General features: G+C 35.9%; 1 protein-coding gene across 1 annotated transcript in view; it reads left to right on the plus strand.

Annotated features, from left to right (window-relative positions):
- Positions 1 to 10,888, plus strand: part of LOC107717591 (delta and Notch-like epidermal growth factor-related receptor) — an 18,021-nt gene extending 7,133 nt beyond the window's left edge. Inside the window, exons 10-12 of the mRNA XM_016524399.1 lie at positions 5,330 to 5,560; positions 9,036 to 9,342; positions 10,691 to 10,888. Of these exons, the coding sequence (XP_016379885.1) occupies positions 5,330 to 5,560; positions 9,036 to 9,342; positions 10,691 to 10,802 (650 nt within the window). The 3' untranslated portion in view covers positions 10,803 to 10,888. The remainder of the gene's footprint in view (positions 1 to 5,329; positions 5,561 to 9,035; positions 9,343 to 10,690) is intronic.
- Positions 10,889 to 11,177: the final 289 nt, after the last annotated feature.

Consider the following 11,177-nt stretch of genomic DNA (forward strand, 5'->3'; position numbering starts at 1 on the left):
TATACTGTATATATATATATATATAGTATACAGTGTATATATATATTTTTTTTCTAAAATGCTTTATGCATTTTTAATAGTTCTCTTTGGTGGTTACGTAAGTTTCAATTATAATATATATGAAAATTAGGATTTTTAAAAGTTTTAAAAGTAAGATTTATAAATATTATATAAATGTCTATTATACTCCCCAGGGCTGTGTTTATTTTAATAATGAAAAAAAAATACAATAAAAACAGTAAGATTGTGAAATATTATTACAATTTTAAATAACTATTTTCTATTTGAATATATTGTAAAATGTAATTTATTCCTGTGATCAAAGCTGAATTTTCAGCATCATTACTCCAGTCTTCAGTGTCACATGATCCTTGTGAAATATTATTACAATTTTAAATAACTATTTTCTATTTGAATATATTGTATGTAAAATGTTATTGCTGTGATCAAAGCTGAATTTTCAGCATCATTACTCCAGTCTTCAGTGTCACATGATCCTTCAGAAATCATTCTAATAAGCAGATTTAATGCTCAAGAAACATTTATTGTTATTGTCAATGATGAAAACAGTTGTGATGCTTAATAGTTTTGTAGAAATCGTGATAATTTTTTTCATACATTTTTATAACCAATACAGATGCCAATTATTTCCGTGTTTCTATATTCAACTGATATTCAGGACCTATATATATTTAATGTTTTACTTCGTTTTATTTCATTTCATCTTCATATCACAACAATAAAAACATGGCATGCATGGCAGCTGCAACAATAATATTAACAACAGGCAAACTAAATTGACTAAGTTTAATGTTTTCAGATGGAGAACATAAACATAAATAAATGACTAGGGAGTCTGTCAGCTTTGCACAAATGTAATTACTCGCTTTTTAAGAATAGAAAGATCAAAAGAACAGTATTTAGTGTTATTAGTTTTGCTGTAAAATTCCCTTTCCCTATTTAGTTCTACATAAACATCAAACATGTAAAAAAACATTGAAAACTACCCACAATGTGCTTTTATTCATTTAAATGCATTCAGAATAGTAACATGAAAGTTCTATTTGCATAACAGGAATCTAGCAAGAAGCAATGTCCTTATGAATTGTGTAGATATGTCTTGTGTTGGTTTTTGTGAATAATGGAGGTTAACCTTGGGCAGAGCACAGAGCTTTAATGCTCTGATGATGCTTTAAATGAAAAGACAGGGCAGGGGAAGAAAATTAGAACAAAATAAAGGTTGAGCAAGAGACATTGAAGGTTGGGGATTTGTGCCTTTGATCATGAAAATGAAGATTAATTTGAGCCTGTTATTTGAGTTATTTAAAGCCTTCCAGAAGAAACAACTGTGTCTTTTTAAGAAATGCTGTCATGGACATGCTGATGGCAAGGCATATCTGTTAGGGTCTAGTGGAAGCACACAAACGAACACTGTTTACCGTTCTGTCCATTTTTGTAAGAGGATTATGGAAAACACAGGAGGGCATAAATGATGTTAATTAGCAGTGTTGTAAGAAAAGCAGCAAGCCTACATTGGCTGACTGATTCTTGTTGGTTTATAACTGAAGGCTTTGTTCAATTTTTTTGTCTTAATGCAAAAGGGTTTTTGAGAAGTTTTTTTTTTATAAAAACAGTAGAACTCATAGGAAAGTTCCAAGCACGGTTTTTGTGAATAATGGAGGTTCACCTTGGGCAGAGCACAGAGCTTTAATGCTCTGATGATGCTTTAAATGAAAAGATAGGGCAGGGGAAGAAAATGGAAAATGAAGAACAAATTAAAGGTTGAGCAAGAGACATTGAAGGTCGGGGATTTGTGCCTTTGATCGTGTAAATGAAGATTAATTTGAGCCTGTTATTTGAGTTATTTAAAGCCTTCCAGAAGAAACAACTGTGTCTTTTTAAGAAATGCTGTCATGGACATGCTGATGGCAAGGCATATCTGTTAGGGTCTAGTGGAAGCACACAAACGAACACTGTTTACCGTTCTGTCCATTTTTGTAAGAGGATTATGGAAAACACAGGAGGGCATAAATGATGTTAATTAGCAGTGTTGTAAGAAAAGCAGCAAACCAACATTGGCTGACTGATTCTTGTTGGTTTATAACTGAAGGCTTTGTTCAATTTTTTTGTCTTAATGCAAAAGGGTTTTTGAGAAGTTTTTTTTTTATAAAAACAGTAGAACTCATAGGAAAGTTCCAAGCAAAAAAAAGTTTGCTTGTGTATTAGAGATTGACCGATATAGATGTTTTTATAACCAATAACAATGCGATTGTTTGTATGTTTATTTGTCTGAAAACTGATATGCAAAATGTATATTTATTTAATGTTTTACTTTAAAAATCATGCAAACACAACTAGTTCCCTGGAATAATTATGCATTGTTATACATTGTCGGTGGATCCGATATTACAAAACTGACACAGGATTAAGGAAAAGTGATTATCGGTCACTTAAACCGATTATCGGTCAATCTCTAGTTTGTATGATGCATTATAATTGAATGTGTTTTTAATTTAAAATGTGTTGTGTGTTTTTGTAAGGTTTAGTTTAAGGGATAAAAATATCTTTAGCTCAATATAAAAACAAAGTTCCCATCAAAATCAAATGTGTGCGGGTGTATTAGACATTGAATGATATTGATATTTGATATTTGACTGATACCAATGCCAATTATTTGACTGTTTATATGTCTGATAACTGATATGCAGAACTGATATTCATTCAATGTTTTATCTTTTTAAGAAATGCTGTCATGGACATGCTGATGGCAAGGCATATCTGTTAGGGTCTAGTGGAAGCACACAAACGAACACTGTTTACCGTTCTGTCCATTTTTGTAAGAGGATTATGGAAAACACAGGAGGGCATAAATGATGTTAATTAGCAGTGTTGTAAGAAAAGCAGCAAACCAACATTGGCTGACTGATTCTTGTTGGTTTATAACTGAAGGCTTTGTTAATTTTTTTTTTCTCTTACTGTTTTTATCTGAAGGAAAATAACATTGTGTTTACTGCAGTCATTTGTGTGTGTGAGTCAGGTTTTATCAACATTATAAGCACTAAATATTCCCACAAGGATAGTAAAACCTGAAATCACCAACATCCCCATGAGGAAAACAGCTTAATAAACTAAATCATGTCTTAATGCAAAAGGGTTTTTGAGAAGGTTTTTTTTATAAAAACAGTAGAACTCATAGGAAAGTTCCAAGCAAAAAAAAGTTTGCTTGTGTATTAGAGATTGACCGATATAGATGTTTTTATAACCGATAACAATGCGATTGTTTGTATGTTTATTTGTCTGAAAACTGATATGCAAAATTTATATTTATTTAATGTTTTACTTTAAAAATCATGCAAACACAACTAGTTCCCTGGAATAATTATGCATTGTTATACATTGTCGGTGGATCCGATATTACAAAACCGACACAGGATTAAGGAAAAGTGATTATCGGTCACTTAAACCGATTATCGGTCAATCTCTAGTTTGTACGATGCATTATAATTGAATGTGTTTTTAAATTAAAATGTGTTGTGTGTTTTTGTAAGGTTTAGTTTAAGGGATAAAAATATCTTATAAACATGGCATTGTATACTGTGAATGAAGCAAAATTGGTTATTCTCCTCCTGTAAATGTATTCTTTCAGTGGAACACAATTGGATGATTTTTTCAAAGCAGTTTATCATACAATCACAGTTGGTAATATGCACATTTATGAATTGCCATAAATGCACTATAAAAGTAGTCCAAATTACTCATGCGCTATGCTCCAAGTCTTCTGAAGCCGTATTCACTGCAAATATTCTGCTTCGATTAAGCTCTCAGATGAAATATGGTACTACCAATTGTGTGATGTCTGATGTCTGTGAGGCTTGGTCATCCAAATTGACATTGATTTGAGTTTACATGTACGTTTGACTTCAGAAAAATGAAATAGTACACAAGTTAAATGGACGACTGTTAAGGTGCTTTTTTGCTGGAGCTTCACAGTCGTGGTCACTATGACCTGTCATAGTTTTGAAAAAAAAACAAGAGCATACAGGTTTGGAACAACAGGAGGAGGAATAAATAATGACAGCATTTTTATTTTGGGGAGAACTATTCCTCTAATACTGGCAGTGAAGCACATTCATGTTGGCTCTGTCAGGCTGCGAGAGTTTCATTAAGATAATGCATGAAATTGCTTCCGTAAGGGAAACTGTGGGCGGATCGGCGCACTGAGCTCTATTTCTCTGTGTGTGATTGACATTTATTGGGGGGGATCATAGCCACCAAGCTTGTAATCTGCTGGTGCGTGCATGTTAGAGGAGACTACAAATCCACAAAAACAAAACATACACTGTACTGTACATGTGTGCCTGCACACGCTTGTATGCAGAATTCTGGTTGTCTTGACATATGGTCTCTCTTTTTACTGACTTTTTAAACAAACAACTGATAAATTTGAACTTGAACCCACCCCTACAAGATCACATCCATCTCAGAATGCCACACCCAGATCTCAACATCCAGTCAACAGCCGCTCTACATTTTATTCTTTTTCAATAATCCTTTACGCTCAAATGTTTGTCACAATGTGTAAGAACAGATCTGTCGCTACTTCCATTTCATTGTGACTTTAAATGGTAACAACATCTGTCAAATACTGTCACATAAAATCTCATCCGTGTTCACGGGTTTTCTCATCTTTGAATAGTAGATGTTCTCTCACGTTCTTCATGGCTGTAATTTTCTTTGTTGCCGTCTAGAATAGGTTATAAAATACTTGCTGACAGTACTAGTTTGAGTCTTTAAAGTGAATAGGGCATCTGTAGCAAATGACAAGCACATCTTATCAAACGCTGTCAGTCACCCATATTTTTAAACACATTTATTTATAATATTGGTGGATCTGATATCGCCAAACCGATATACCATTAAGGAAAAGCTATTATCGGTTGCTAAAACCAATTATCGGCCAATCTCTAGTTTGTACGATGTATTAAAATTGAATGAGCTTTTAAATTAAGATGTGTTACTTATTTTTGTGAGATTTAGTTTTAGGGATAAAAATATCTTTAGCTCTATAAAAACAAAGTTCCCATCAAAATCAAATGTTGTGCGGGTGTATTAGAGATTGACCGATATTGATATTTGATTACCATTAAGGAAAAGCTATTATCGGTCGCTAAAACCGATTATCTCTTGTGTGTATGATGTATTAAAATTTAATGTGTTTTTATTGAGATTGAAGGCTACATGATTCAGATCGAATGAACTGCATCAGACTCAAACTGGTTTCTTTATGCAATACTGCACATCTTAGTCTCTTCCTCTTTCTCTCTGTTAGGGTATCAGGGTGTCAAGTGTGAGCAGAAGATTGATCCTTGTGCTTCTGGGCCCTGCCACAATAATGCCAGCTGCTCCCCACATGGTGCCGGTTTGGGCTTCAGCTGCACCTGTCCTGCAGGTTTCACCGGACATACCTGCGCCCAGCTAGTGGACTTCTGCGCCCTCAACCCATGCGCTCATGGCATCTGCCGCAGCATCGGCACTAGTTATAGGTGCCTGTGTGTACCAGGTGAGGATCTCGTTGGGTTGTGCACATAGCTGTGCTCTCCCTTACATTCCTTCCAAGACCGTCTGGTTGCCATGGCAACTGCCTCCTGCGTATTACGTGCTCAGACATCATTGTCTGTGAAGTGTGACTGCACCAGCTGTGCAGCCAGATCAGTCTATCACCCTACTCTGACAAGAGGTGTCCGATGGGACCTAAACATTCTCCGGGGGGATTGCAAGTAATGCTCAATGGGATTGCGTTATGAAGACGACACTGCTGACGACAAATGTCCGTTCCTGTGGGATTGCTGAGATTTGCACACTCAGTAAACACAAAATGGTCCTCAGCAAAACAAATGATCAAACGATTTAAGGGCAGCATTCTGGGCCTGGGTTTATGTAAATTTCAGTATCATCATAGTATGCATGTACTGCACTAACCCTAACCCTAACCAGCATGCGCGTGACCTCAGCCAGCGTTTTCATAAAATCACATTTTTGTAGATTACACCGGACGATAATTGTATTGTTTTAAAAAAACGTGCACTTTAAAGGTCCCCTGAAATGCTTAGAAACACGCAGCGTTACTCTGTGTTGACGTCATTTTAACTGAAACAGGAAGACAGGGCGGGACATATCAAGCAGCCCCGCCCCTTTTTATAATAGCCAATAGCATTCGTTTATATCACAGCTTGGGCCAGAGCCGTCCCGTTGAGCTCCGTAAAGCCGCATTTGACAGGGTATGCCAGCCACACGAAACCATACTTCTTTTTTTTCCTCAATGGAAAGCATATTTACACTGTTTGAATCGTTCCCTGTACACTATATAGTGCACTACGTGCCATTCACTGTACAGAAAATACTAATTCTGTGGACATTCTGGACAATCTTCAGCGTCTATTTTATAGTGTAGGGGGCGGGCGCTTCGGATTCTAGAGAGCGTTTGATTGGACAGAAAGTTTGATGAGAAGCTGAAGTACGATGTGACGTCAAAAAAAATCGTTGGAATCGTGAGGAACTGCAAGCTTTGAATGCTTATATCTTCTAAATGCAAATTTTTGGAGCACACTGCCTTATAGATAACCTTAAGACTAACATATTGATACTAACACCCAAAAAACTTTAATTTTGATTTCATGGGGACTTTAAAAACATTTTCAAAAGTTTGCATTTTCATGTGAATGACCGGCCAAAATGCATAAAAAGTTTGAACAACCCAAGACAATTTCATCAGTAATCATAACTTCTGGAGAGAAATGCGTTTGCGAGAAATGCGGTATACTTTGAAATGCTCTGTGTTCAGTGTTTTTACTTTGATCTTTAGCATCACTATTATTATTGCTCTTACTTGGGGTTAGCGATTTAAACAGATCCTTTACTCCAAAGTTTTCACATGCTCAATGAAAAAGAAATCTCATATTCTTACATTGAAGAAGGGAATGGAGCCATTTATAGAGAAAATCATAGATATTTGTTGGTGGGTTCTTTTGAGTTAAAACAGTAAATAATCATCTAGCAACCACACTTAACACCCTAGCAGCTGCATAGCCACTCAAAACAAAGTAATATGTAAAATAATGTAGTGTTCATCATGTGTGTGTGTGTTTGGAAGAGCCAAGAAATGCTTAAAGGGGTCATATGATGCGATTAAAATTTTTTCTTTCTCTTTGGAGTGTTACAAGCTCTTGGTGCATAAAGAAGATCTGTAAAGTTGCAAAGACTAAAGTCTCAAATCCAAAGAGATATTCTTTATAAAAGTTAAGAGTCAACCACGCCTACCTAAAACGGCTCGTTCTAACACGCCCCCACATGTCTACGTCACGATGTGCGAAGATTTGCATAACACCGCCCAAATGTTCACGCAAAAAAAGAAGGCTAGCAGCATCATATGACCCCTTTAATGCAGACATTTTGCACCTCACATTACTATATGCTGTTACTTTACTTCGTCAAATATTTTCGTGCATACATTTTACAATATAATATACACAAGATGATATCTATGGATCAATATACACAATACAGAAAGAAAGAAAAAATTCTCAGTCATCTGTGCCATCAGTTTGCTCCTGCTCACCTAATCCTGTAAACCCCAACTAAACTAAACACTGCTCTCTAGTGGCTCTCTAGGAATATTTAAGTTAAAATACAGCTTAAGCTCTATCAACCACATCTATGACATGCTGTTGATTGCTATAGACAACGAATCAAGGACCGGAAATATCCATTTTATAAATTATTTTTTACCTTTTTTGCCTATAGTACTATACTGTTAGATGTAGTATTTTTTTGTTTGTTTATTTATTTACATGTTTTATTTATTTTTAATAAAACTATTTATTATAATCAAATTTTTATTTTGTGTAATCTTATTTTTATTATTTAATTTTGCTTTTTCGAGTGCATCTGCGCCCCACAGTTCACAGGTGCGTTTAATGCACTCGGAGTTAAAAATGTCAGTAAAAAAACTACGTGATTAATGTGATGTGGGTTATTTCAGGTAAGCACTGTGAGATATATAAGGACCCCTGTCTGAGGCTCAGGTGCCAGAATGGAGGACGCTGTGACAGTGGAGAGAGAAACACATCCTGTGTGTGTCCTCCAGGATATATGGGTGAATATTAGTGTTTGTTTATGTTTGTATGATATATTTGTGTCTCTGTCTGTGTTCGGAATAACTACTACTACTAATATTGGGATTTTCAATCTATTAGAAGCCACAGACCTCTAAATATGATCATACTTGTGCAAGGGACAAGGATTTTAAAAGGCAGCTATATATTTTCATTTATAAAGTTTATATTGGGAAAAAATGATATTGTGTAAAATATTATTTCGTAAATATTTAGTTTCTAATAATTGGGTAAATATTTAGCAATATTAATAAAAGTGTTAAGATACTTTTTACATGTAGTACTGTACTGTTAGATGTAGTATTTATTTATTTACATTATTATTTTATTTATTTTAATTAAAAAATATATTGTAATCAACTTTTTATTTTGTGTAATGTTATTTAATAAAACAATAAGCCCCAAGAAGCCGTGGTTTACAGTGAATTTATAACAGCTAAGGGGCATTGTTAGGCACGACACGAAGCGGAGGGCCTCCTAATACATTTGCCAGTGTAAGTGTGCAATATGGCACACTTCACAATATACCGTATCTCACAATGCATTGTGTTCAACTTGACTATCAATTTCAATTTCCACCGCTATTGGATCAGACAGCCATTAAGACACTTGCCATTCAGAGATTCTCAGGAATATCCCACTGTGTTTATGGGTGTGTATATGTCCTTGCTAGCTGTCGCTCAGTCTGTGGCTGTTATTAAAGCATTTCATCAGACTGCTAGCATTTCATTCTAGGCTGCTGTTGTAAATGTAAGGAACTGCATTGTTCACCCAGAACCCCCTAGCAACTATCCAGAACACCCTAGCAACTTTATAACAGAAGTCCTTAGCAACCACATAGCATAGTGGCAAGTTTTTTCTCAGGAAGACACCCAATAACACTTTCTTGTCTCTCTTTCTTCATCCTTCTCATCTTTCTCTCAGATCTGCAGTGGAAGATGGCTCAGCCGGTCGACTCGCTGACCAATATGCCTCGTCACTCTCTGTACATAATCATCGGCGCTCTGTGTGTGGCTTTCGTCTTGATGCTCATCATCCTCATCGTTGGTATCTGTCGCATCAGCCGCATCGAGTACCAGGGCTCGTCCCGTCATGCCTACCAGGAGTTTTACAACTGCCGCAGTATTGACAGCGATTTCAGCAATGCTATCGCCTCCATTCGCCACGCAAGGTAATATATTGTTTTATATGACTTTTGTTTATGTTTTCATCTGTGAAACATAAAAGAAGCTGTTTTAAAGAATGTTCAGGCTGCTCTTTCCATTACAACTTAATGAATGACAAAATGAGATTGTTTCTTTGTAGGGCTGCAACCAACAATTATTTTTATAATCGATTAATCAAACAATTATTAGAACGATCAATCGACTAATCGATTATTTCGCAGATTAAGCAGTAGGCTTTGATTGATTATTCAGCTTTTGCAAGTCATTTAAATATTAAGTTATACATATTCTATACATATTTATATACTGCTTTATAGTAGAAAATAAAGTTGTAATTCTAACTGAAAGCGACATGTTTAAAGGCAAGGTCGGTGATTTGGTTCAAAAACATTTTTTTTTTTGCTGGTTGAAAGTCTCTTCACATCCCAATAGCAATCAAGTTAAGTGGTCTAAATGTATGTATGTGTATTTATATCATCTGTGGAAGGCGTGTTCGTCCAATCATATCACTCAGTCCGAGGACTAAGATAGGCTGTCCTACCTGCCTGTCAGTAAACCTCCGCGCACTCTTTTCGTGCAGAGATGATACTTCAGCGCGTTCCATTACGCTAATGCAGCCCGTTATTATTGTAATATTATGCACTTTATACTCTAAAGTTTTCTCACCGGTGAATGAGACATGAGATAATCTGACAGCGTTGCATTCAACCCTCCACCAATGCCGTCTCTCATCGTGTCGCTGGTTAGCCTCTGCGCGTTCGTGTGCTTTGGAGAGTGATTATGCAGGGAGGGTGGGATCTTATGCTTTCAAAGCTGGCATGCTATTGCTAGCCTCTCCGAAATCACCTGCCCTACCTTTAATACTGTAAAGCTGCTTGCTTTAAAGCAATCTATTGCATAAAGCGTTATATAAATAAACGTGATGTGACTTGACTGGAGTGCCGATTGCAGAGCTTGTGCAAACATCCACATCGCTATAATCAAATGCTTTCTTAAAGGTGCTGTATGTAGGATTGACACAGAGTGGTTGAACTAGGTATTGCAGTCCAAATTCAAAATATTGGAGTATTATGATATTTTTATGCTTTAGTAGAGTCTAAAACTTACAAACACCAACTTTAACGTTTCATTTGCACTTCTCATAAGCGTGTCGTAGTCTGTTGGATTGCAGCCGGGAGGACTGAATTACAGTCTTGCGCTACAGCGCCACGCTGGTCAAACCGCGTTATTACAGGCCTTTACATTAGGTCAACAAGCGAAAACAAAAACATTTGTTGACAATTTTTTTTATTGTTGATGTTATCGATAATATCGACTTAATGTTTCAGTCCTATTCCTTTGTGTGTGTTACAGGTTTGGGAAGAAATCCAGACCAGCAATGTATGATGCGACTCCCATCAGTTATGAAGATTACAGCCCTGATGACAAGCCTCTAGTCGCACTCATTAAAACGAAAGATTTGTGAGGCAATACATCTGCAAACACACACACACACACTGCAAACACACAGTCACTATTCCAGCTTTTAAAATGAGTCAATCCGTGCAGTATTTATTTCCAGAGAATAGGTTTCAAAAATCAAACCTTTAAAAAACTTTTGAAATTGATATATTTTATCATTGTAAACCATGAAGCTTTAAATTCACATCAGACACTAGGAGTGCTGCACAGAATTAGTTTAATGGAATAATCCCAAACAAATGTGCTTTGTTTGCAGCCGCAAATATTTCGTGGAATGTGAGTAGACGAATAAAAAGCTATGTAAATTCAAATTCATATATACAGAATTAGTTTAATGGAATAATCCGAAACAAATGTGCTTTGTTTGCAGCCGCAAATA

Source organism: Sinocyclocheilus rhinocerous, unplaced genomic scaffold, assembly GCF_001515625.1.
Source record: "Sinocyclocheilus rhinocerous isolate Xijiao unplaced genomic scaffold, SAMN03320098_v1.1 scaffold240, whole genome shotgun sequence".
NCBI lineage: Eukaryota > Metazoa > Chordata > Actinopteri > Cypriniformes > Cyprinidae > Sinocyclocheilus > Sinocyclocheilus rhinocerous.